Source organism: Anoplopoma fimbria, chromosome 12 (genome assembly GCF_027596085.1).
Source record: "Anoplopoma fimbria isolate UVic2021 breed Golden Eagle Sablefish chromosome 12, Afim_UVic_2022, whole genome shotgun sequence".
Lineage (NCBI taxonomy): Eukaryota > Metazoa > Chordata > Actinopteri > Perciformes > Anoplopomatidae > Anoplopoma > Anoplopoma fimbria.
In genome coordinates this window covers 23,254,737-23,280,967 of record NC_072460.1, presented here as the reverse complement: position 1 = coordinate 23,280,967, position 26,231 = coordinate 23,254,737, and the positions used below count along the sequence as shown (strand labels likewise).

The 26,231-nt window shown below is 38.8% G+C and overlaps 4 protein-coding genes across 5 annotated transcripts; 1 reads left to right on the top strand and 3 right to left on the bottom strand.

Moving 5' to 3' along the window:
* Positions 1-224: 224 nt before the first annotated feature.
* Positions 225-4,229, bottom strand: LOC129099633 (cytosolic sulfotransferase 3-like). Its single transcript, XM_054608941.1, has 8 exons — positions 4,129-4,229; positions 3,560-3,692; positions 3,321-3,437; positions 3,125-3,225; positions 1,781-1,907; positions 1,602-1,699; positions 1,333-1,507; positions 225-1,233 (listed from the first exon to the last, which is right to left on the bottom strand). The coding sequence occupies exons 1-8, from the start codon at positions 4,147-4,149 to the stop codon at positions 1,121-1,123; spliced, it is 885 nt and encodes a 294-aa protein (XP_054464916.1). The 5' UTR covers positions 4,150-4,229; the 3' UTR covers positions 225-1,120.
* Positions 4,230-4,789: 560 nt separating this feature from the next.
* LOC129099556 (cytosolic sulfotransferase 3-like) lies at positions 4,790-8,888 on the bottom strand. The gene is made up of 8 exons (XM_054608825.1): positions 8,760-8,888; positions 8,191-8,323; positions 7,946-8,068; positions 7,756-7,856; positions 5,728-5,854; positions 5,549-5,646; positions 5,280-5,454; positions 4,790-5,180 (listed from the first exon to the last, which is right to left on the bottom strand). The coding sequence occupies exons 1-8, from the start codon at positions 8,805-8,807 to the stop codon at positions 5,068-5,070; spliced, it is 918 nt and encodes a 305-aa protein (XP_054464800.1). The 5' UTR covers positions 8,808-8,888; the 3' UTR covers positions 4,790-5,067.
* A 1,920-nt stretch (positions 8,889-10,808) lies between these two features.
* wdr46 (WD repeat domain 46) lies at positions 10,809-19,486 on the top strand. 2 transcript variants are annotated; one of them, XM_054609402.1, is made up of 14 exons: positions 10,809-10,909; positions 11,181-11,309; positions 12,471-12,551; positions 12,639-12,751; positions 12,875-12,962; positions 13,339-13,400; positions 13,854-13,958; positions 14,071-14,221; positions 15,269-15,504; positions 16,824-16,977; positions 18,141-18,288; positions 18,441-18,631; positions 18,760-18,873; positions 18,976-19,486. In XM_054609402.1, the coding sequence occupies exons 1-14, from the start codon at positions 10,853-10,855 to the stop codon at positions 19,093-19,095; spliced, it is 1,749 nt and encodes a 582-aa protein (XP_054465377.1). In that variant the 5' UTR covers positions 10,809-10,852; the 3' UTR covers positions 19,096-19,486. The 2 variants fall into 2 exon arrangements, with proteins under 2 accessions (XP_054465377.1, XP_054465378.1); XM_054609403.1 differs by having other exon boundaries at positions 10,812-10,909; positions 11,184-11,309.
* A 961-nt stretch (positions 19,487-20,447) lies between these two features.
* On the bottom strand, positions 20,448-22,707 carry b3galt4 (UDP-Gal:betaGlcNAc beta 1,3-galactosyltransferase, polypeptide 4). The gene has a single exon (XM_054609862.1). It carries the CDS (start codon positions 22,487-22,489, stop codon positions 21,374-21,376), a length of 1,116 nt encoding a protein of 371 aa, XP_054465837.1. The 5' UTR covers positions 22,490-22,707; the 3' UTR covers positions 20,448-21,373.
* Between the last annotated feature and the right edge of the window lie 3,524 nt (positions 22,708-26,231).

The window sequence follows — 26,231 nt, the reverse complement described above, 5'->3', positions numbered from 1 at the left end:
CCAGGTATGACTAGTTAGTCAGGTCTCTCATGTCTCACATGCTGATAGTTACGATGGCCACACCTTTTGTTTGTGAGAGAATTCTCCGGCTTTGTTGTCAACTTCTGTCTCCACTGCGCAGTGAATAAAACTCAGATTCTATTATAAATTCTACTGATCACACTCATTTCTGATTTCATTTGAGAATATCAATGTAAATGGTGAAGTCATACAGCGGCTCTTTAATTACACATAAACTTTTCACACATACAACATATGTGTGGGTAATATGGTTAACATGATACTATGCCTCTTCTTAACCTTTGGTGATTGGTTCACAACATCATTGTCTAGTTTACACACACATTCTCTTCTTTTGAAATAAATATTCCCCTTCAGACATGACCTGACATTCCATTTCGGTCAACAGTTTGTATGATATCCTACAAAAGCAATCAAAATGTGTCAATTTATTCTTCTTACAAGCACACAGTCTTTTACAAATAAACTTCCGTCTTCACAGGATACAACTTAGGTAGGTTAAGGCAACAAAACTACTTGGTTAGGTTAAGGAAAATATTGTGAATTACTTGGTGAGGTTTATGTAAATATCATGAAATATTTGCTTTGGTTTAGGTAAATATCGTGAAATACTTGGTCAGGTTTAGGCAAAAAAAACAGCTTGGTTAGGTTAAGGTAAAGATCATAAAACTCCTAGTTAGATTTGGGCAACAAAACTACAACTGAAGTACGCAAGTTACGTGACAAACAAATCAAAACTAGCCTCTCGTTTCCCTTTGGGAACGAATAGCGGTCTCCTTGGTCAAACTTGTCCACCTTCCCTCCCGCCCGCTCTGAATTGCCTTTTGTTACCTTTCTACTTCCTTGTACATGATTACGTGAATAACATACAAAATGTTTTTGTGGGATATGTACGAGTTACGCTGCATTATTTTTGTTGGTACAGCTACGACTGCTGGATGAGACCAGCCGATCATAATGTATAGTTTTCAGCATTAATTCAGACATAAATAACAAGAAGATACATTCCAGACTTTTAATATACCATTAAGGCAACTTGATTTTCTCAGAGAAATGCCCCATTCCAGTCAGAACTGAACATATACACAGTCATTCTTGATCAAATTTCAGTGCGAAACTGAAGAGTGAGGTCCGTCATCTTTTTCTTGTAGTCTTCATCAAACTTTTCACTCTGGGCCACAGTAAAATGGTTCTTCCAGTCACCGACCTTTCCTGCAAAACCACAGAGAATCATTTCAGTATTTTAGCTCAAAGTGGAGAATCAGATTGTTTTTCTTTTTTCATGTCACACACATTCAATCATCAGGTTACCTTTTCTCATGAAAGGAGAAATTTTGAAATCCATAACTGCGTTGGTAGAGTAGTTGGCCATGTCGTCCTTTTTCATGTTATCAAAATGCACTCCAGTCGTAACTCTTTTCTTGTCCTCGTCCGAACGAGACAAACCAAGAAAGCTGCAGAGTTTGTCTATTTCCCGTCCAGTGTCCTGGAAACAGTCAGATATCGTCGGAGCATTATTACCAGCTAGAGGAGAAAAAGTATCTTGAATAGGAAGAATCCCACAAAAACGACTAGATCACCTCGACCATATCTTCAAAGAGCATGTAATGGATCTTCGGATAAGTCTGTTTCTTCTTCCACCAGTCGTTCACATGGTCGTACCAGGATCCAAACGCCACTGAGGCCACAGAACGAAACATTAAAGCGCTGCAGTGAAATCCGTGAATCTCATCTCATTGATATTCAATTTAACACATACGTTTTCCCTCCATGAATCTGTGGATGTAGTCGCTCCAGTCTCCAGGCGCCGGCTGAACCATGTTCATGCGATCAAAGTGGAAATAAGACACCATGTTGTCTTTGGCATTGCGGCCCACGTAGATGACCTACAGAAGAAGAAAACACTTAAATGATTAGAAGGCCAGCGTTGCATGAGACAATGTATATTTTTACACACCTACATGTTATTTAATTGATTTTTTTTAGGGGGGGTTTAAAAGACATCGCACATGAAACAACCTTGGTTGCTCAGTCGAGACTGAGAGAGTGAGTGCATCTCTGTGTCTGTCCACGGCTAATCTCGCATTTTGCTGCATCAAACTGCATTATATTTCAGGTGGCCAATTATGGCTGCTTGCTCAGGGACCTCTCTTGGTTGCTGGGACTCACATTTGCTCACAACAACTTTTATTTCTTGTTTTATACTTGTTTTATACAATTGACTACCGCTCACTAATTACTCAAAATTTATTTAATGTTCGATTCAGTGAAGCCAACACGAAAATCATGTCATCACGGCATGTGCATAATGTATGCAAGAGGTCGCTGCAATCGGACGTGCACCTCTGAAATTTTGAAAGGTGAGCCTTAACTGCATGCTCAATCAGAGCTTTGAGAGATGTCTGTCAGAAATAGTTCACTGATAAAAGCACTATCAACATTGTGATGGTTGGTTTACAGTGTTTTGCCAGTTACACTCGTCTTTTTGATTCTTCAGATAATAATTAGATCAAAAAATGATGCACTACACATGTTGGCTCCTTAATTATTAGTCTTAAACCAAATAGCTGACTGAACTTTTAAAGGGCTTTTACAAGAGAGTTTTACCCAAATGATAGCTTCACATTTGTATTAGAGTCACTAAGTAGGACACACTACCTTTGCACGAACACATTTTGATTACAACAATCCGTTTCCAGTAACTTGTAAAAATCCGAAGAATGTCAACCCGCAAGTTTCAGATTTATCTAAAGCTGGCCAACATGGAACTGCAAACACAGACACCGCCCCATTCGATTGCGGTCACGTCTGTGAGTGGTGTAGCTGGATATCTCCCCCTCCGTGTCAGTAGCTGATTAGTCCAACCAAGTTTTCATTACATTAATCACTGCTACTTCTGTTTTGACAGCAAGCTGTGTCATTTCCTCGAGTTTCCCCATTTCCTGCTTGGGTAACAGGCTTCGTGCATTCGGAAGAATGAGATAAAACCCCCTCTGATTCAAACTTTTAAATGTCTGGTAACTCTAGGTAGATATGCCTCAAATGTTACTTCAATGTCTATTTCAACAAATAGTTCAGTGCAAATAACAAACAAACTACTGACCCTGCAGTTTTGCTCCCAAAAGGACTTTGGCACAAACTGGACTGGAAAGTGAGTTTTAATGAGTCGAGGAGAGGTGGGGAGCTTGTCCGCCAGGTCTTTTCCTGTATGAAGAGGTGAAGATGCAGTGAGCAAAGCCCTGAACCTGTAAGGGGGTTAAATAGTTTGCGGACAGCTACAGTGATGGCAATACCTGTACCAATATCTGGGATGACGATCTCCAAGAAAGGCACTCTTTCAAATATTGGGATGGAGGTCTGGCGCTCTGTCTGACCAAAATACAGCAGGTCAAGGATGTAGGAGACCCAGGTGGTTCCTAAACAGCAGGAAGAGAGAGACAGAGAGGGGAAAAAAATGATCTCAACGCCTCACATCTATACACACATATTTTAGGAGCTATAAAGCATCTACACCGATTGTTCGTGTTTATGGGCTGACCTGCTTTGGGGTATGTTGCAATAAGTATATCATCCGGCCTGGCCTGAAAGTTTTGAATGTTCTCCCAGTTGTCTGTGAAGTAGTGGGTCATTGAGACCCCGTGGAAATCAAAAAGTTCTGGCCGAGGGGGTAACTAAACAGAAAATAATGAATACATACAAAGCGTTTGATCATTGTGTGAGAGTAATTGAACAGCAACAAACAGATTGTGTGGAAAAGAATGCAAACATTGTTCCCTGTCAGTCGCAGACAGTGAAGTCAGATTCAAAAGTGAACTTCTAGACATCTGCTTTAGTCTGCATAATGCTATATGTATTTGGTAACTATGCATGCATTTTAAAAACACTTCAGTCTGCATGTCTGTCATCGTTTGTATAGTATATAGTATATGTATTTACATTTTATATTGTATGTGTACTTTTGTCTTGTTTTCTATCCTACCTCATTTATTTCTCACTTTTCTTCCCTGTTTTCTTTGACTACAGAGCTGCTGTAAGAATTGCATTTCCCTGACGTTGGATCAATAAAGTTCTTAACTTATTTTATCTAAGATTAAAATAGACACATACCTTGTCCTTATCAGAAGACATCCTGAATGTTGCTGGTTCTTCTGCCGTATTTCTGACAGTTTTCTCTTCTCCTGCTGGGGTTTTATACCAGACAAGCTGTTTTCCTTCCTCTGTCTTACATAACACTTTCTCCTTTGTAATTGGAGGCTCAGTCCCAGATGTCATATGGAGCTCCCGCCCCTGGGATTGCCCATTTCCCCTGGGATTGCCCATTTCCTCTGTATCCATAGTTAGTCAAACATCTACTTTTTTTATTTTGTGTGTAAGAGTTTTACACACTCTGATAAGAGTCAGCCGCAGCATACTGAATCAATTCTTTAAAATAAGTTTTACCACTTTCATATGCAGATTTTTGTTCTTTTTAAGCATTATAAATTGAAAATAGTCTTGAGTTTTTCCCCAAAAGCTTTTGGCTTGAACATACTGCATGCACATTTAAAGAATGTAAGCCATCTCAGGAAAAGCATCGTTTAAACTTAAAAACATATGGCAAAAAAACTACTTGGTTAGGTTTAGGGAAATATCATGAAATTCCTAGTTAAATTTAGGTAACAAAACTACGACTTAAGTACGCAAGTTGACCTCTCGTTTCCCTTTGGGAACGAATAGCGGTCTCCTTGGTCAAACTTGTCCACCTTCCCTCCCGCCCGCTCTGAATTGCCTTTTGTTACCTTTCTACTTCCTTGTACATGATTACGTGAATAACATACAAAATGTTTTTGTGGGATATGTACGAGTTACGCTGCATTATTTTTGTTGGTACAGCTACGACTGCTGGATGAGACCAGCCGATCATAATGTATAGTTTTCAGCATTAATTCAGACATAAATAACAAGAAGATACATTCCAGACTTTTAATATACCATTAAGGCAACTTGATTTTCTCAGAGAAATGCCCCATTCCAGTCAGAACTGAACATATACACAGTCATTCTTGATCAAATTTCAGTGCGAAACTGAAGAGTGAGGTCCGTCATCTTTTTCTTGTAGTCTTCATCAAACTTTTCACTCTGGGCCACAGTAAAATGGTTCTTCCAGTCACCGACCTTTCCTGCAAAACCACAGAGAATCATTTCAGTATTTTAGCTCAAAGTGGAGAATCAGATTGTTTTGTTTTTTTCATGTCACACACATTCAATCATCAGGTTACCTTTTCTCATGAAGGGAGAAATTTTGAAATCCATAACTTCGATGGTAGAGTAGTTGGCCATGTCGTCCTTTTTCATGTTATCAAAATGCACTCCAGTCGTAACTCTTTTCTTGTCCTCGTCCGAATGAGACAAACCAAGAAAGCTGCAGAGTTTGTCTATTTCCCGTCTAGTGTCCTGGAAACAGTCAGATATCGTCGGAGCATTATTACCAGCTAGAGGAGAAAAAGTATCCTGAATAGGAAGAACCCCACAAAAACGACTAGATCACCTCGACCATATCTTCAAAGAGCATGTAATGGATCTTCGGATAAGTCTGTTTCTTCTTCCACCAGTCGTTCACATGGTCGTACCAGGATCCAAACGCCACTGAGGCCACAGAACAAATCATTAAAGCGCTGCAGTTAGATCTGTGAATCTCATCTCATTGTTATTGTATTTCACACATACTATTTCCCTCCATGAATCTGTGGATGTAGTTGCTCCAGTCTCCAGGCGCCGGCTGAACCATGTTCATGCGATCAAAGTGGAAATAAGACACCATGTTGTCTTTGGCATTGCGGCCCACGTAGATGACCTACAGAAGAAGAAAACACTTAAATGATTGGAAGTTCAAGGTTGCATGAGAAAATGTATATTTTTACACACCTAGATTTTTTTGATTTATTTTTATTTGGGTTTGAAAGACACCATACATAAAACATCCGTGGTTGCTCAGTCAACCAAGTATTTGGTTGTGCGTGCGAAACTGAGAGAGTGAGTGCACCTCTGTGTCTGTCCACGGCTAATCTCACATTCATCCATCAAACTGCATTATGCTTTGGGTGGCCAATTATTGCTCCTTGCTCAAGGACCTCTCTGGGTTGCTGTGAGTCAAACTTGCTAAAAACAACTTTTATTGCTTGTTTTATACTTCAATTACTGCCTGCTGACCCCTCACTAGTTACTCATAAATTTGGTTTATGTACGCTGTAGTGAAGCCAACACGATATGCGTGCAGCAGAAATTCATATAATCACGGCATGTGCATAATGTATGCAAGAGGTCGCTGCAATCAGACGTGCACCTCTGAATTTTTGTAACCAGGTGAGCCTTAACTGCGTGCTCAATCAGAGCTTTTCAGAGAGGGCTGTAACAAATAGTTCACTGATAAAAGCACTATAAACATCCCTGAGGATTTTACAAAGAAGGCCAAATCACACAGGCAATAATAATAGTAATGTGACTAATAATATTAATGGAAGTAGCAGTGGGTGTCAGCCGGGCCACGACAAGAGTCACGACCACGGTCTAGGTTACACAACAATTCATGGAAACCTGCGAGGCGAGAAAGCAAAAAGACTACAGGCTAGAAAGAAAGCAAATAGGCGTAATGGTACAGGGAATAGTAATAGTAATGTGACTAATAATAATAATGGTAGTAGCAATGGGTGTCAACAGGGCCACAGCAGGAGGCACGACCACAGTCCAGGTACAACTACAATTTATGGAAACCAGCAAGGCGAGAAAGCACAGAGACTCCAGTTTTCTTAGTTTTTGTTAGAACACGTGCTGCAGCATTCTGGATCAACTGGAGAGATTTAAGAGACGTATTAGAGCAGCCCGATAATAAATACATTTCAGTAGTCTAGTCTAGAGGTAACAAATGCATGAACTAGGTGAACGAAGGTGATCTCTGCCTAGTAAAATAACTTCAGTTTTGTCGGAGTTTAACATCAAGAAGTTGCAGGTCATCCAGGTTTTTATGTCCTTAAGACATGCTTGAAGTTTAGCGAACTGCTTGGTTTTGTCTGGCTCAATAGATATAATTGGGTATCATCTGCATAACAATGAAAGTTTATTGAGTGTTTTCTGATAATATTCCTTAAAGGAAGTATACATAAGGTGAATAAAATTGGTCTAAGAACAGACCCTTGTGGAACTCCGTGACTGACTTTGGTTTTCATCGCGGTTTCATTAACACATACAAACTGAGATCGGTCTGATAAATACGACTTAAACCAACTAAGTGCGGTTCCTTTAATGCCAATTAGATGCTCCACTCTCTGTAATAACATTTGATGGTCAATGTTGGCAAACGTAGCACTTAGAAACCAGAGGTCTTATAAATCTACATTTAAGTTAATATTTTGAAAACTTAATGAAAACACAGACAGCGCCCCATTTACGATTGTGGCCACGTCAGTGAATGGTGTAGCTGAATATCTCCCCCTCTGTGTCTCTAGCTGATTAGTCCAACCAAGTCTTCACTACATCAATCACTGCTACTTCAATTTTGACAGCAAGCTGTGTCATTTCCTCGAGTTTCCCCATTTCCTGTTTGGGTAACAGGCTTTAAGCGTTCAGATGAATGAGGAGGGAACCCCCTCTGATTAAGACTTTTAAATGTCTGGTAACTCTAGGTAGATATGCCTCAAATGTTACTTCAACGTCTATTTCAGCAAATAGTTCAGTGCAAATAACAAACAAACTACTGACCCTGCAGTTTTGCTCCCAAAAGGACTTTGGCACAAATTGGACTGGAAAGTGAGTTTTAATGAGTCGAGGAGAGGTGGGGAGCTTGTCCGCCAGGTCTTTTCCTGTATGAAGAGGTGAAGATGCAGTGAGCAAAGCCCTGAACCTGTACGGTGATTAAATAGTTTGCGGACAGCTACAGTGATGTCAATACCTGACGGCATATTTGGGACGAAGATCTCCAAGAAAGGCACTCTTTCAAATATTGGGATGGAGGTCTGGCGCTCTGTCCGACCAAAATACAGCAGGTCAAGGATGTAGGAGACCCAGGTGGTTCCTAAACAGCAGGAAGAGAGGGACAAAGAGGGGGAAAAAATGATCTCAACGCCTCACATCTATACACACATATTTTAGGAGCTATAAAGCATCTACGCCGATTGTTCGTGTTTATGGGCTGACCTGCTTTGGGGTATGTTGCAATAAGTATATCATCCGGCCTGGCCTGAAAGTTTTGAATGTTCTCCCAGTTGTCTGTGAAGTAGTGGGTCATTGAGACCCCGTGGAAATCAAAAAGTTCTGGCCGAGGGGGTAACTAAACAGAAAATAATGAATACATACAAAGCGTTTGATCATTGTGTGAGAGTAATTGAACAGCAACAAACAGATTGTGTGGAAAAGAATGCAAACATTGTTCACTGTCAGTCGCAGACAGTGAAGTCAGATTTAAAAGTGAACTTCTAGACATCTGCTTTAGTCTGCATAATGCTTTATGTATTTGGTAACTATGCATGCATTTTAAAAACACTTCAGTCTGCATGTCTGTCATCGTTTGTATAGTATATAGTATATGTATTTACATTTTATATTGTATGTGTACTTTTGTCTTGTTTTCTATCCTACCTCATTTATTTCTCACTTTTCTTCCCTGTTTTCTTTGACTACAGAGCTGCTGTAAGAATTGCATTTCCCTGACATTGGATCAATAAAGTTCTTAACTTATTTTATCTAAGATTAAAATAGACACATACCTTGTCCTTATCAGAAGACATCCTGAATGTTGCTGGTTCTTCTGCCATATTTCTGACACTTTTCTCTTCTCCTGCTGGGGTTTTATACCAGACAAGCTGTTTTCATTCCTCTCTCTTGCATAACACTTTCTCCTTTGTAATTGGAGGCTCAGTCCCAGATGTGATATGGAGCTCCCGCCCCCGGGCTTGTCCCTTTCCGGATTCCCTGTTCTCACAGAAAAATGTAGATAAATGTAACTCAGTACCCATAGTTTGTCAAAAATCTACTTTTTTTATTTCTTTTTTTCCCAAAAAGCTTTGGGCTTGAACATACTGCATGCACACTTAAAAAATGTAAGCCATCTCAGGAAAATAATGGTTTAAACTTAAAAACATATGGCATTCTTTTTCTTTAGGGTGCATTGGAGGTCAGACTACATGGGGAGGAAAACAACAAAGCTACTTTGTATGAGTTCATTCGGGTGTGTTCCGGCAAATGAAAGACACGGTTCATTGCGTGCTAAGCAACCAATATGTGGAGATAAAGAATCTTGGCCCAATTTTTTTAACCTACAGGGAGGAAGTTTAAAAAAGAACCTCACTGGAACACTTACCAAAGGGCAATGTACAACTGTGTTACAACCTTTTCGTGACACGATTGTTTGTTTTGCATGTTTGGCAAGTAAAATTGGATGCCTGACATACACATCTATCTAAAAACAGTATTGATTTATTTTCTTACATCAAACTAATCAATGCAATTATATATTAAACAAACAACAACAATAAAACAATTCATTAATAAAGCCTGAATTTGATCCGATACTTCCTAGATACGTTTCTACCCCCGGACAACCCTAATATGACAACAAACAGGAAAACTTTGGGTTGGTCAAACAACAACCGGTCTTTCACCCAGAAGACCTTTGTTCATGCCCCATGGGAGACGAGAAGTCAACATTGATTTCTTTGTCAAGTGACTTCCGTACTTAAGTTAGGCCACTTCTGTAGTTATTTTAACCCTTTAAAAACTTTGTATTTAACCATCTTTTTATAAACCTAACCAAGTAGTTTTGTTTCTGAAATCTAAGTTGTTTCCTTTGAAGACAGAAGTTTATTTTGAAAAGATGCATGTTAAGAGAGGAAATTAAGATAAGATAAGATAAGATAATCCTTTATTAGTCCCGCAGCGGGGAAATTTGCAGATTTGACACGTGGAGCTTGACTTTTGTAGGAAATTGCACGAAAAATAAGGTGTAACTTTTTTGTAACATATTCAAAGGATCGGTTGATTGAGGACATGTTGACAATCTTAACTCACAATGGAGTTAGACTGATAAACTGGCCAGTTAATCAACTGGGCCAATAATGGCCTAGATAAGCTTATCGCAGATACATTTATGAACACATTTTTCCACCAGAGATCACTGACAAGTATAATTGTCAAAAGCAAAATGCTCTGCTATTATATATTATATTAAATATTATCCAATAGTATCAAATGTCTGTGTATGTACAGTACCAGTGAAAACTTTGGACACACCTTCTCATTCAACTACTTTGAAGAATGTAAAATATAAAACATATTCTGGTTTGTTGAGCATTTATTTGTTTACCACATAATTCCGTATGTGTTCCTTCATAGTTTGGATGTCTTCAATATTAATCTACAATGTAGGAAAAAAGAAAAATAAAGAAAAACCATTGAATGAGAAGGTGTGTCCAAATTTTTGACTGGTACTGTATATTTTTATGTTAAACAAATGAATAAATATCTGCCTATTTGAGCCATGTACAAAATGAACAGATCATTCTCAAAAGTATTGAACTGAAAAGTCCATTATAGTCAGTACTATTCTGTCTCCTGTTGTGCTGTGATGACATGACTGAAAGCTCTTGAAAAAGCCATTTGAGATTTTTTTTTGTGGTCATTTTTTTTTTTTTCAATAGAAAAAAAGCAACCTCATTATCAAGTGAATATAAATGCGGAAGAAAAATATACTTTTATAAAATATTTTATGTAAGTAATAAGCTCAACGTTAAAAAAAAAAAAATGCAGGAAGTGACGCATTCAGACGTGATGTCACCGGAAGTTAAAAACGTATACAACAAAGATGGCGTCTCCCGGCGACGCAGCGGTGAATGTTACACACGTGGAGAAAAATAAGAAGGTAAGCAGGAATAAATGATTGATTAGAGTGTTTAAATCATTTATTAGAGTGTTTATCTTTACACATCAGCAGCCGACAGAGATACTAGGACGTTGTTTTACAAACTGACACACGAAACGTGGCGTTAGCTTAGTTAGCATCACGCAGCTAACGCGTGTGTACGGAGGCCCGGGAGGAGGCGAAGCTGACTCTTTCTGGGCACAAATACAGTATTTTTCTCAAGAATTGCTGCTGCTGCTGCTAACCTGTTGCCCTGTTTGTTCCTCTTTAGCAGCCTCCAGCTCGGTACTGGGAGGAGGTGAAGGATGAAAACAAAGATGGAGAACAGGCTCCTCAACAGAACGCAAAGAAAAGAAAACAAAGTGAAGATCATGGAGATCGAAACAGAGTCATCTCAGGGGTGAGAGAGGGAGTGCTTGTTGTGTCACTGTCATTCAGAGAGGAGGGTGGAAATGCATCTACAGAATAAATAACAATAAGGTGCAAATATAAGATGTATGTTCAATGTCAGAAAACAAGTAAACAATGTGGGTAATGAATTTAAACTGGTTATGCCAAGTATCAAATCTGCATTACAGGTGAGAGCATCAGGGTTGGATAGGTATATGTTGTATGCAGGTATAAAGTACCAGTCAAAAGTTTGGACACACCTTCTCATTCAATGGTTTTTCTTTATTATTATTTTATATATTTTTTTATTTTATAAATATTTACAGTACCAGTCAAAAGTTTGGACACACCTTCTCATTCAATGGTTTTTCTTTATTATTATTTTTTTCTACATTGTAGATTAATATTGAAGACGTAAAACTATGAAGGAACACATATGGAATTATGTGGTAAACAAACAAATGCTCAACAAACCAGAATATGTTTTATATTTTAGATTCTTCAAAGTAGTTGAATGAGAAGGTGTGTCCAAACTTTTCACTGGTACTGTATATTTATTCATGAAATGTGAACGGTTTGATTAAATCATTTTCAACTCCATTTTTGTTTTTACTTAATTAACTGTTAGATTGCAAAAAATTAACATTTTATTCGACACTTGATAACAGTATTGTACATTATTCTGTACCAGCTCCTATTTGAAGCAATGTGTCTACCTCCAGTGAGACTTTTTTTTATGGCTGCTCCTTTCAACCAATTGTAAAGACTGCATCCATTTATACACAATTCCCTAATTTCCTCCAGGTATATTAAGTATTTTACAATTAAGTCTTTTTCTAAAAACATCATCAACTCATTAAATATACATTTAAAATGTAAATCTGAAAGTAGTACTATATTTGTAACTTGAATGAAACAATGGAGTTTTTACTTAACTGCAGTTAAGTAAAAAAAAAAAAAGTTGTATCAAGAGCGATGCACTGAATGTTGTTGTGCATCCCTTAAATGTGAAGCAGCCTTTAGGACCAGAAGATGATGATATCTAATCTCTGTCACAATACTGCAATACCACTGAGTCCAAAAAATATCTATTTTCACAATCTGATGTGGATGTTCCATCAATATATTTCATGCTCTACATTAATTTAGTGTTTTTTTCTCATGACCTCAGAAATCAGACCCTTTCCCTGGGGATGCTCCTATTCCAGAAGACAGGTTGCAGAAGTTCAAGAGGAAAGAAAAAACTAAGAAGGTAAGCATCCTCATGTCTCTTAATTACAATGTTTAGTAAATACATGGAGTTATCCAACACCTCATTCCTTTGTTCTTCTTGTCACAGCCTCGCCGCCAGCATTACAAGCTGAAGGACATGATCACTCGCTCAGAAGAAACTTCAGAAATGGCCCAGAAACAAGCGGCTCGGCTTGACCTCCTTCTCCCAGAGGATGCTGGGTAATTTCTTCTATTTGTTGGCTGGCAGCGTCGTGTCACACTGAATGGTGTGACGGCGAATAAATGCTGAAAATGTAACTTTAAGCAGTTGATGGTGGTGACGTGTTTTTCTTCTAATCTCAGGTTTCTAGAAGGAGATGAAGATGAGGACACTTGTACGATCTCTCAGGAGGACATTGCAGATTCTGTGGATATAACATCTGGGACAAAGGTGGGACTCTGACTCAACACTAGTGTAGACGTAGAAAGATGTCACTTCATACATCCAAGTGCCTTTTTTCCTATATTTCGACCTTTGTTATGTAAAATGTTACTTCAAATGTTGATTTGTTCTCAACATCATTTATTTACATATTAGTAGATCATATGTGGAGGCTTAATTTGACAAATCCAGTGTGTTTTTAATTCCTGTTTTTAGATAAAATAAAAATAGCATAGTTGTGGAAAAAAGTTAAATACAGTTTGTTTGGAATAAGATTATTTATTTTATGTATTATGAAAAGGTTCCCAGGTCTAATGATGTTCCTCAAGTTCTTTTGTCCTTTTTATTAATTTGTCCTTTTCTCTCTCTCCCACTTCCTCTTCAGTATTTTAATCTGAAACTGTCTCAGTTTGGACCATATCGAGTGGATTACAGCAAGACTGGACGGTCAGTATTTTACTCTCCATACTCGCACAAACCATGTATGAAGTGTTTGTTTAAGGGTTTGCTGCCAAAGCTGTTGATATGAGTGAGTTAGCTCATCGTTACAAGAAGATTTTTCTATATTTAAACCTGCATTAATTGGCTTTTTTTGCCACTTGGGGCAAGGAGCTGTAATCCCTCTTTATCCAAATAGACAGCAATATCCAAGGACAGAGTGTGTCGCATGCTGTACAGGTTGTAAAGCTCCTTGAGGGATATTTGTGATATTGGGCTGTATAGATAAAATAAACTTGAATGATAAAGTGCTAATATGCTCCGTAAAGCTGAGGAAACTGCACATTCTAAATTTCTTTGGCTTTATCACGACAAGCGAGTCCCACCTCATCATATAGAAATATTAGTTTGAATGTTTGAATTGTGTGCATTAACACAACAGCGTGTTTTTCATCTCTTCAGTCAACTGCTGCTTGGTGGGAGGAGAGGCCACGTTGCTTGTATCGACTGGCAGTCCAAGCAGCTGATGTGTGAGATAAACGTGATGGAGTCTGTCAATGATGTAAAGTAAGTCATCCGGCACACAATTTTGTACTTCTACAATCATGCTTCATCTACCGGCAAACTGTGAACATCCTTTCTGTAACTAATCCCAAATCAATATCTGTCTTTTCTGTAGGTGGCTCCACAGTGAGGCCATGTATGCGGTGGCTCAGAAGAAGTGGCTGTACATCTATGACTCCAATGGAATTGAGCTTCACTGCATCCGCAAATTCAATGACGTCCTCCGTATGCAGTTCCTCCCCTACCACTTTCTGCTCGCAACAGCGGTGGGTTCTTTGAAAACGGTCTTTTAGGTTTTGTACATTTTAAAATTTATTACCACAATTTGCCACAAACCCTGATGTGGTGTATCTCACACTCCGTTGAGAGAGGTTTTCTTTTGGTTAAACGTTCTTTTTTTTTTCTTTATCTAACATGAAAAAGGTCATTAAGAATAAAACTTTTTCACAAGAAAGACCCCGAAAACAGGGCAGGATTAAAACATTGTTACAATAAAAACATAAACTTATCACACTCAACAAAAGAGTGTAAACAATATCCAGTTAACACTTTTCCAAACACAGTTTCCAAAGCTATCCAGAAGAAGGGTATTTGTAGTCTGACACTGTGGCGCCCCCTTCAGACAAAATACAGACAGTTTTCAAGCTTTTATTTAGTTATTGTTACAAGTTTGACAACTATCACTGAATAACTTTTATACTGAAGAAAACTTGATAGAAAAAGAGCCTCAGACGAGTTCTAGGATTATAAGGAGCGGCTATATCTATGATTTCTTCACAAATGACACTGGAGTAAAAAAAAAAAATACAAATCTTACAATAATCTTAAAAGAAACTGATTAACTTTATCAAATGAGTTAGTCATTGTAAACAAACTCTCTTTAATCAATTTAATTTGTCAGTTTTGTCCAAATAAATATAGTGATGGCGTCTTTAGAGACTTTACTTTTAGACTTTGCAACATTCTGGATGTAATTGTCTAACACAATCTTACGCAGCCACCACTGGAATTTAATTCTTTATATTGTGAAACACTAATATTATTGTAGCCTGATTTTTATCTTCAACTGTGCAGAAGAACTGGGTTCAAACAGAATGTTGCCTACTAAGCAGACAACTGTTTTCAGTAAGGACATAAAAACAGATCCTTTTTGGTTAGCAAATCTAATCCCACTGTGATCTCTGGCGCCCCCCTGAGGTTGGGAACCGTCAATCTATGTAAGAATAAAAACAATAAATGTATATTCCAGTTGCTTTATCACCGACTTGACTTCACCAACCGTATTCAGCTCTGACAGACCTTCCTCTCTTCAGAGTGCCACCAGTTTCCTGCAGTACCTGGACGTATCCGTGGGAAAGGAGGTGTCAGCCATCTGCACCAAGACGGGCCGGCTTGACGTGATGTGCCAGAACCCTCACAACGCCGTCATCCACCTCGGCCACTCCAACGGCACGGTGACCCTCTGGTCGCCCAATCAGAAAGAAGCCCTCGTCAAGATGCTCTGTCACCAGGGCGCCGTGCGCTCTGTCGCCGTGGACAAGACGGGCACGTGAGTCACCTCAAAAACTTTACTCTTCTTATGTTAGACAACAGGCATATTGGATTTTCTTTTAGAGGCAGATAGCTTTGGATAATTCTGAAGATCATGTGGAGGTTGTTTCACAATAGTCCCAGTAATCATTAATATTTAACTTAAAGGTGCCCCGGGTAGGATTTATGGGGTATCCGCCGATATGATGAGAGATCACAGTGTCTATTTGAAGTTACATGGTGTGCATATTTCATAATTTATCAGAATCAGATATCTAATATCATATATAATATATGCTTTGTATCGTTTTCTTAACCGATTGTCGCTGCGTTTTCTTGGCAGTTTCGCTCGCTGAAAGAATTGATAGCACAGGCAGATGTAACCCAACTATTAGATCTAGGGTGGCAAATATGTCATTTGAGCTATTTTAAATCAAAAAGAGTTAAACCTGGCCACTTCATATGTGGTATATGAATTAAAAATGACTTTCTGTACTTCAACCTTGCTGATTCATAGATCTAGCTTCACATTTTTGCTCTCAAAGTGCACCAGATTGATGCATTTGACATGACATCCACCCAACGTAGTCTCACAAAATCCTGTGGGGGAAAAAACGTTATACATAGTGCAATACAAACTGAGATTTAAAGTGAAAGTGCAGCTTTATTGGGTGTGAATGAAGTGTCTCTATGTTGCACATAATGGCACTTTCATGAGTTCACTTAATCAAGAATTTCCCTACCACCCCTTGTCTGTCACTAATTGTCTGTCACTAATTGTGTCACACCACTTTTTAACTATAACTAGGCGTGTGTGCGTGTGTGTGTGTGTTTATCAAAGAGCAGTTGAAAATGTTTCAATTCAGAATTGATGGGTCATCTGATCAGCACAGATTAAGAACGGATATGGATAAAGATAAGTGCCAGATTGATCGGAGCACCCTTAAAACTCCGTCTTTGAGATTGTAATTAATCCTTGTATTAAATTATCGCCTGGAGACAAATTTTGGGGGGGATGTAGTTGTAAACTTAGCTGTGTATTGAATACTGTTTTATGTAGGTTATGTATCGTTTTTTAAATGACTACAAAGACTAAAAGACTCTAATCTATTGTCACATGTTCTTATTAATGCAGCTTTCCATTGTAATAGTCTATAAATTATACAAAGTGCTAGTTTCCCCAAGAAAGAACAGTGGGTGGTTCAAAGTTAAGCATTTGTCGGTGAAATCCATAAACGATAACCAGCTTTATTATCAGGTTGAATAACTTTTTCATGAACTGCAGTTTCCTCAGTGTCCACCAGAGAGCAATCTGTTGTTATGTTCTCCTCTCTGCAGATACATGGTGACATCTGGCATGGATAAAAAGCTGAAGGTATACGACATTAGAACCTTCAAGCCGCTCAAGTCCTACTTCCTCCCCGCCGGAGCGTCCTGCCTGTCCCTGAGCCAGAGGGGACTGCTGTCTGCAGCCACGGGGGACATCGTTCAGGTCACTATTCCCTCCTCACTGCATGACTCTGGTCATTAAAATGGATCTGGCTCACAGGAAGTGGTGCATTTGGTGAAGTGTTATAAGTGCACGCAACCAGATATCTGCAAAAACAACATCCTCTAGAACAGACCTGGGCATTGTACGGATGATTCTGACCGGCCCGCGAAAGATTACACGATAATTAGAAAATAAAACATATTTTCTAATTATCTTATGGGTGGACTAAAACCGCATTGCTTTTATTTTGAAGCCCATTTATTCTCACAGTGCACGCAATCGTGCACGTCAACTGTGCACGTGAAATGCGTGTGATTGACAACCTGTCTTCCTTCCGTGTCACCCTTGAAAAATGCGAAAATGTCGGCTCATGCCAAAAAGAGGAAAGTGGATGCCGAAAGCAGAACTTTCAAACAAATATGGACTACTAATGTTTCTTTACTGAAGTCAAGGGTCAACCTGTGTGTTTGGTTTTTCTTTTTTTGCACAGTTCTGAAAACATTAAATGTTTAATATAGGCATGTAAAGTCAAAAAGGCTACAAAACTGGGACACTTTTCTTTACACAGTTACTCAGTTCAGTGACATGTCTTGTTTATTTTGGCTTCAAAGATGATGTGATGTCTTTAGAAAGCTAAGAAAATCCTTGTTTCAATAGTATATGAAACTCAAAATGCCCTTTGTTATTAATGTGACTGAAAATTAGTCAAATGTTTCACATTTTGTTTATCATTTTGGAAATTCTATTTGAATAAATGATATTTTTGAAAGCTAACCTCACCTTTTAATTGCCAAATAATAACATACACTCTTACCAGCGGTCAAAACAATGCCATTTACTGCTTTTTATATAGAAATAAAATGTATATTATGCATAATTGAGTTCGGCATTTTGGCCCGGCCCTCCAAAATATTTTCAGTTGCTCATTTGGCCCCCTGGGAAAAATAATTGCCCACCCCTGCTCTAGAAGATCGATCTTGGCCAAATATAGATGTGAAAAAACCAAACACAAGCTGACATTTTGCACATTATTGATTTAAATTACTTATGAAATTGCATTTTCTTTTTTTAACCTGGCCATACATAAGACATGTCTTTGCGTATATCTAACTTTTAACCCTTCACATGATCTAATCTGTGTTTGTGAAACTGTCTCCCTGCAGGTGTACAGAGACGTGTGGAGCACCCCGGTGACTAAACCCTACATGGCTCACAGAGTTCAGAAAACTGTGTGGGGGACGCACTTCTGTCCCTTTGAGGATGTCCTCGGGGTGGGACACGGAGACGGTTTCACCAGCATGCTCATACCAGGTAAGAAGACTCCATTTCACATCATTTAAAAGTAGACTGATAAACAAGGTTTCACTTCAGCTGCCATCAGAAAAGCCTTTGTTGTTCTATCTGATCATAATTTGTATTTGTTGCTGTTTTCATCTCCCTCTTCCTCTTGTTTACGTTCACAGGTTCAGGGGAGCCGAACTTCGACGGTCTGGATGCAAATCCGTACCGCAGTGCAAAGCAGAGGCAGGAGTGGGAGGTCAAAGCGCTGCTGGAGAAGATCCAGCCAGAGCTCATCAGCCTCGACCCCACCGAGCTGGGGAGGGTCGACCGTGCCACCTTTGAGATGAGGCACCAAGACCGGGTCCAAGCTCTGGTTAGTGTCTGGAAACAGCCAATTCTATTTTAGGAAAATGGATCTAAACATTTAGAAATACTGACTCGTATACAAGTATATTACTGTTCACACTCTCTTTAAAATATATATCTTTTTTGTCTTCTTAGGGCTTTGACCCACTTGCCAAAGAAAAGTTTATTCCCAGGCATAAGAAAAAAGGTCGCAGTTCGGCCGGCAGTGTTCAAAAGCGCAAGAGAAAAGTGGCTCATGAGGATCTGAGGGTAAGTTATCCAGAATATAGGATAAAAAGTGATGATTTGTGATCTATTTTGTTATATCTGCAGTGTTTGGCTCATCTCATTTGACTAATTTACCCCCACCAGGATGACATCCGGAAATCTGCGGAGGACAAACTGAAGATTGAAAAAGAGAGAAAGGGGAAGGAGAGGAAAGAGGCGGTGTTATCGAGCCAGAAATCTGCTCTGGACAGATTCAAAAAGTAGACAAGGAGGACCCTTTGTGCAGCTCTAAACCCATGACATTCTTTGGGCATGACCTTTTGAACATCATGTAAAGGACAAATAAAATGTCACACATTTCTCCACTGAGGGAACAAAACGAGAAGCGCAGATATTCTGAATGTTGTCTGCTAATGAAGACTCATTCTGTTGGTTGGCAGATGATGTTGAGTGCATTGAAAGACAGGTTCTGTTAAATGCCTGTGGGCTGAAGCACTTCCTGTCTACATGGGTGGATAATGTGAGGGTCACACGCGAGCAAGGGATTTTGGTTTTTAGCTTGTCGAACGGAGCAATTGAGCATTTATGTGACCAACTGGAGCGTATGTCAAATGTTTTATATAAATATGTTCTAAAAATAAACAAAGCCCATGAATTCAGAGTGTTATTTAATATAACAACTGACTGTAAAATATGCTCATACATCGTCAGCACTGGTTAACTCAGAATAACTCAGATTTTTACACAGACTCCTAAATTCATCAGCAGGTGTATTTGGGAGATGGCTGACCTACAGAGTAACAATGACAACAAAAGGAGGAGCGCACAAGAAATCATAAAAATGACTACACGGTAAACTGTAACATACTCTGCTATTAAAAGTAATGTAGCAACTGCATCATATAATAAGAAAACCTGATCATAACGAGCGTTGGCTCTAAAAGTTCTGCCTACCAACTGTGACCTGGTTTCCAGTCACACTTGATTTACTGGAATGAACTGCTCAGTAGAACATTAAGACGCTCCTCGTTGCTTTGGTTGATGTTTAACCTCAACTGATAAACACCTTTAACTTTCAAAAAGCTTAATCAGTAACTGACTGCCAAACGGGTTAAACATTTAAGAGAATGTTCGTTGTTCCACAAGAATCAATAATAATGATTTGAAAGCACGAAGCATTTAAAGGGACAGTTCAAGATTACACGCTTCCTCTTAGCTGTGTTTTTTTTTTTAGTTTCATTTCATTTTATTTATTATCAATCTAGATTGTTTTGGTGTGCGTTTTTCTAGTTTTAAAGTTCGGCCTTCTCTCCAATATAATTCAACTCAAATGGCCCTCGGCTCAAATCGGCTAAAAAAAAAAGAATACATTAGAGCAGTTTTTTTACGGAAGGGAGTTCTATCGACTAACAAGAAACCACGAACAGCGAGATCTGTGGTATAGGTTAAGGAAATAGGAAGACAAATTACTCACATCCTCTCTCTTTGACCTAAATGAAACCTCATCTGGTACTTTATCTCCAACTGTGAGTTTCTTCGCTGCAGTTGTCATGGACATATGCAAAATGTATGCAAAAAAAAAAAAAAAGAACAATCAGGCAAACTGAACGTATGACACAGAGCGGTTTATTTGTGACAGCATTCGATGCAGACATATTCAAATGTGTTTCCTGACTGTTTCTCTGTGGAGCAGGACAGCTCGAGGCTTTATCCTGACGCTTATTGAAAATACACTCACTCCAGACACCCTATCATTCACACTATACTTAATGTTTAATCTCACTAGTACAGAGAAAGGTAATAAATTAAAGCTGTGTATCACATCAGTTCTATCTTCTAGTTGATGCGAGGCAGCAGAATAACAGAGACTCTAAATACAGAAGATCAAAATTCATCCACTTTTTAAAACTGTCCGATAAATGACTAAATGATAAATGACACTAATCCTCATTATTATCAATACTGAAAGATCACAATACTTCAAACTAATCCGTTTTCTGTTTCGAACATTAAAAGGTTTCAGCGAATAAATCATTATTTGTATTATTCCTTCCTATTGGGTATATGAAGCCTGTGGTTTGATATCTATTGTACTATTTGGAGCATCATGCATTTAGGCGTCTTAATAGAATGACATCTACACTTTAAGTACCTGAATAGACTACACAGGTTTTATATGAGGGGTGCAGCCTTTAGATCTCAGTCTTAGTGTGTAAGTAGGTGCTCCAATGTGCATTCTTTACATTAAGTGGCTGTATTTCCTCGCTGTATACTATCAGCATGCCAGTGTTGTTGGTTCTATATCTACAATATGTGTCAGAGTAACACTGAAGGATGCTGTAACAGTCGAATGAAAGACAACCATCTTTTCTGCAAAAAGAAAGAAAATAATCTGATTAAATACATAAGTGTTTAAAAAAATAAAGCTCTAAAAAAAATAAAGCGACATTTGACAGCCTGAAGAGCACTTGTGCTGTTCACAGTATTTGAAGCAAGGCACGGCCCCAGTGTGTCCACCTCTCTGTCTGTGCATCGCCCTCCATCACAAACCCTGCTCCAGCCCCAGAGCGGACCCGAGCATCGCCCTGACTTTGCAGAGTCCCAGAGAAGCGCGCAGAGTCAGCCAGGAGCAAGGGTGCGAGGTGTGCACGTCGGCCCAGTAGTGCAGCATCTCCCTGGGTGGGATGTGGTGGACGGACACCATGGCCTGATAGCAGCATCGCCCGTATGGCACACCCGGGCCGCCGGAGAACAGCGGGCAGTGAGATGGCAGCACTCCGGCCGTCCGGGCGCACAGGCCGACAAACACGTCCTCCGGGGGCAGAGGCGTGGACAGGGGGGATGCTGAGGCTGCCAGGGAGATCTTGAGCAATGCGGACCGGGACAGGATGTAGGCCGTGCCGCTGCAATAGTCCGGGAAGACGGAAGGAGGGTAGGCCCCTGAAGGGAGGTAGTGCTTGCTCTCGGGGTCACGGTCCGGGGCCACGCGGAGATGCACCCTGCCCAGGTACAGGTCGCCCTGCTCGTAGGGGTTTCTGCTCTTGTTCAGGTAGTGCAGCAGGGCGCTGGGGTTGAACAGGATGTCGTCGTCCACTTTGGCCATGAAGTGGGCCTGAGGGCAGAACCGGCGGGCCCAGCCCAGCATGGACAGCGTCTTCAGGGTGAGGTTGGAGTAGGTGTCCAGAAAGCGACCCTGGATCAGATCCCCCCGCTCCCGGGCCTCCTCTATCAGCAGCTTGCCCATCCCAGGGTCGGACGCCACCCCCACCATGAAGAGGGTCATGACCCGCAGGCCCCTCACCTCCACCTCCCCGCCCCAGGTGTCCCTGACGGCCTGGCGTGCCCTCTGGTTGGCCGGAGCAGAGGTCACCATGGTTATGAGGTAAGGCTTGGCACGCTGGCACACCAGAGGACTAGGCATGAGCAGGAACTCCTCCGGCCGGGTGGGGAGCACACTCTGCGGGGGGATGATGCCTGCTTGCTGCTCCACCGCCCCGTTCATCCCGATGGAGGTGACCCAGGACTCAATATAGTCCACAAAGAGCAGAGCCAGCAGGGCCGCGCTCGCCATGGCTGTGCACAGATAAGGCAGAAGTGCAATCCTGCTCCCCCTCTTCCCAAACCGGGGCTTACATACCCATAGTCCTCGTCCCACCATGACCGACCTCCACTACCGTTGCGCAGTGACAAAAAACGACACCTCTCCCTTGTCTCACCGGTTTTTCTTATTGTCTCCACGATTAGAATCACTCATTCTTCACAATCCACCTTTATCACTCCACCTTTATCACTCCACCTTCTCGCTCCTTTCCAGAAAGGACATGCGGGTGGTGCGTAAAGGGCGCAGCAGCCGGAGCGCAGAGGATGTGGTGGAGGAAGCTGGTCCTCTAAATGCTGCAGCACAGTCCTTTTTCTTTTTTTCTTTTTTTTTTGTGTGTGCAAAAGTGGGGTATGCAGCTGCGCATAAAAGGACGGTCGATTCGGCTGCAGCCCCGGAGCTACACCTGCCCCTGATTCTCCTACAATGAAACCAGGAGCCACTCAGAGGTCGACATTAGAATAAAAAGAAAATGTTTCCAAATGATAAACCCGCCTTCTGACGTCCTCTGATGAGCACTTTTGTTTCCAGGCCATCAGGCTGAGCATCCAATAAAGATTACATCTGCAAATTCTCCCCACATAGATAAGAAACTCCATCCTTTTGTCTTTTCCTTATCCACACATGCTGACCTATTGCAGAGGGCGTTTATGTTTCCATGCCACTCTTTTATTTCTAAAATGTATTCCATATTAGTCACTCATATTATATATATTTTTTAAAAATCTTATTCTAATGTGAAGCTATTTATCCTATTTGGACTGCGGGTGGATTGTAATTGGCAACCTTTATTATACACTGTTTCTAAAAGCCTCAGATTCAGATTATAGCTGCAATAAGGGGAAATAATGGCGACGCATCTATTCGCTGCAGGGATGGAGATGTAAATGATCAATGGACTGTAAACGACATTAAATCAATTGGTGGTGTTGGGGGGAGACAGATTCCAGCCGAGACTATTTCTATTTTATTAGGTGGTGGTGTTTTTTTTTCTCCATCACGATCATTTGAATGATTGTGTAAATGTGTGGGTGAATCTCTGTCGTGCGCCTATTGTTCTCCTGCACAGCCAGTAATGTCACACCTGCTGGTGCAGGGCGACACCTGGTGGCCATTCAGAGGTATTGTCTTTATTGCTGAGGTTGAATCATAATTCTTATTCTTATTCTTATTCTTATTCTTCTTCTTCTTCTTCTTCTTCTTATTATTATATTCCTTTATTGATCCCCATGGGGGAAATTCGAGGTTGCAGCAGCTCAACTACACAGACACAGACAATAAATACACATACTATACAACTACACAGACAATAAATACACATACTATACAACTACACAGACAATAAATACACATACTATACAACTACACAGACAATAAATACACATACTATACAACTACACAGACAATAAATACACATACTATACAACTACACAGACAATAAATACACATACTATACAACTACACAGACACAGACAATAAATACACATACTATACAACTACACAGACAATAAATACACATACTATACAACTACACAGACAATAAATACACATACTATACAACTACACAGACAATAAATACACATACTATACAACTACACAGACAATAAATACACATACTATACAACTACACAGACAATAAATACACATACTATACAACTACACAGACAATAAATACACATACTATACAACTACACAGACAATAAATACACATACTATACAACTACACAGACAATAAATACACATACTATACAACTACACAGACAATAAATACACATACTATACAACTACACAGACAATAAATACACATACTATACAACTACACAGACACAGACAATAAATACACATACTATACAACTACACAGACAATAAATACAACTAACAACTACACAGACAATTTGTTTAAAGATACAATACTATACAACTACAAGACAATAAATACACATACTATACAACTACACAGACAATAAATACACATACTATACAACTACATAAAGATAGAACAGGAATAAAAATGTACAGTATATCCACATTACATTACATTACATTACATTACATTACAGTCATTTAGCAGACGCCTGGTCAGCATGTTGACAGCATGTTAATGTCCTCATCTTCTCATCTGTGAGATGTCATGTAAATGCAGGGAAATAGGAAGTGATTCTCTACTGCAGAGATCTAACCACGTGCACCACTGAAAAAAAATGAGTCAGTATGTTATTTATAACAGTTATTTATTGCAACAGTGCAGTTAACACAACCACATTACCCCAATTTGTTTAAAGATAAAAGATGTGGTGCAAATCTTGAGAAATATAGCTAAGCTGTTTTTCCACATATAAATAAAGTCGGGGACTTCAGGCAGTAAATGAGGGCGAAAATACTCTGCTTTTGACTGGTACTGTATGTATATATAAAATAATAATAAAAAATAAATATATATATATATATATAAATAAATAAAAATAAAAGTAAAAGTAAAAATAAAAATAAAATTAAAGAAAAACCATTGAATGAGAAGGTGTGTCCAAGCTTTTGACTGGTACTGTTTCATATATAATATAAAATAAAGAATAATAAAATATATATATAAAATAAAGAAAAATAAATAAAAAGTAAAAGTAAAAATAAAGAAAAACCATTGAATGAGAAGGTATGTCCAAACTTTTGACTGGTACTGTATATAAATATAAAATAAATAATGATAATATATATATAAAATAAAGAAAAATAAAAGTAAAAATAAAGAGAAACCATTGAATGAGAAGGTGTGTCCAAACTTTTGACTGGTACTGTACTTATTAAAATCCTTATAAAAATGAAACAAATAGCTTGGGAGATTAGACTTCTAAATGAGTCCAATATCAATAAACAAAAGTAGATTTGATCAATCTTTGTTGAAGCACCTTTTGATTTTATTACAGCACTCAGTTTTTTTGGGTAGGAGTCTATTAGCATGGCACATCTTGACTTGGCAATATTTGCCCACTCTTCTTTGCAAAAGAGCTCCAAATCTGTCAGATTGCGAGGGCATCTCCTGTTCACAGCCCTCTGCAGATCACCCCACAGATGTTCAGTTGGATTCAGGTCTGGGCTCTGGCTGGGCCATTCCAAAACTTTAATCTTCTTCTGGTGAAGCCATGCTTTTGCAATAATAGTTAAAAAGTTAAAAATAGTTAAAATAGTTGTTGTTTTTTTCTCTGTCTGTAAATATAATATTTCAGTTATTGTTGTTTTTTCTACTGTTTTTTTTTTTTATATCCTGTTGTAAGCCTGCAAATTGCTTATTTATAATACTTGTTTTATATATATATAAATAAAAATATATAAAGGTATATATATATATATATAAAATAAATAAAAATAAACTTCAGAATGAAGCCTGAAGGTTTGTGCCAAACCATTGAATGAGAAGGTGTGTCCAAACTTTTGACTGGTACTGTATATATATATATATAAAATAAATAAATATAATATATATATAAAATAAATAAAAATAATATATATATATATATAAAATAAAATAAAAAAAAAAAAATAAACCATTGAATGAGAAGGTGTGTCCAAACTTTTGACTGGTACTGTATATATATATATATATATATATATATATAATAAATAAAATAAATATAAAATAAATAAAAATAATATATAATAAAATATATAATATAATAAAAAAAATAAAAAAATAAAAATAAAAATAAACATTGAATGAGAAGGTGTGTCCAAACTTTTGACTGGTACTGTATATATATATATATATATATATATAATATAATAATATATATAAAATAAAAATAATAAA

What these genes read in the sequence shown, in the direction of transcription:
- LOC129099633 (XM_054608941.1), bottom strand. Translation starts at nt 4,149, where the DNA reads ATGTCTTCTGATAAGGACAAG. An exon ending in TTTGGGAGCAAAACTGCAGG is followed by an intron (nt 1,908 to 3,124) that starts GTCAGTAGTTTG and finishes CTTCTTCTGTAG; the next exon opens with GTCATCTACGTGGGCCGCAA. An exon ending in TTCTCCTTTCATGAGAAAAG is followed by an intron (nt 1,234 to 1,332) that starts GTAACCTGATGA and finishes GTGGTTTTGCAG; the next exon opens with GAAAGGTCGGTGACTGGAAG.
- LOC129099556 (XM_054608825.1), bottom strand. Translation starts at nt 8,807, where the DNA reads ATGGCAGAAGAACCAGCAACATTCAGGATGTCTTCTGATAAGGACAAG. An exon ending in TGTCTTCTGATAAGGACAAG is followed by an intron (nt 8,324 to 8,759) that starts GTATGTGTCTAT and finishes TTTTCTGTTTAG; the next exon opens with TTACCCCCTCGGCCAGAACT. An exon ending in TTTGGGAGCAAAACTGCAGG is followed by an intron (nt 5,855 to 7,755) that starts GTCAGTAGTTTG and finishes CTTCTTCTGTAG; the next exon opens with GTCATCTACGTGGGCCGCAA.
- wdr46 (XM_054609402.1), top strand. Translation starts at nt 10,853, where the DNA reads ATGGCGTCTCCCGGCGACGCAGCGGTGAATGTTACACACGTGGAGAAA. An exon ending in GAAACAGAGTCATCTCAGGG is followed by an intron (nt 11,310 to 12,470) that starts GTGAGAGAGGGA and finishes TCATGACCTCAG; the next exon opens with AAATCAGACCCTTTCCCTGG. An exon ending in TGGCTCATGAGGATCTGAGG is followed by an intron (nt 18,874 to 18,975) that starts GTAAGTTATCCA and finishes TACCCCCACCAG; the next exon opens with GATGACATCCGGAAATCTGC.
- b3galt4 (XM_054609862.1), bottom strand. Translation starts at nt 22,489, where the DNA reads ATGGTGGGACGAGGACTATGGGTATGTAAGCCCCGGTTTGGGAAGAGG.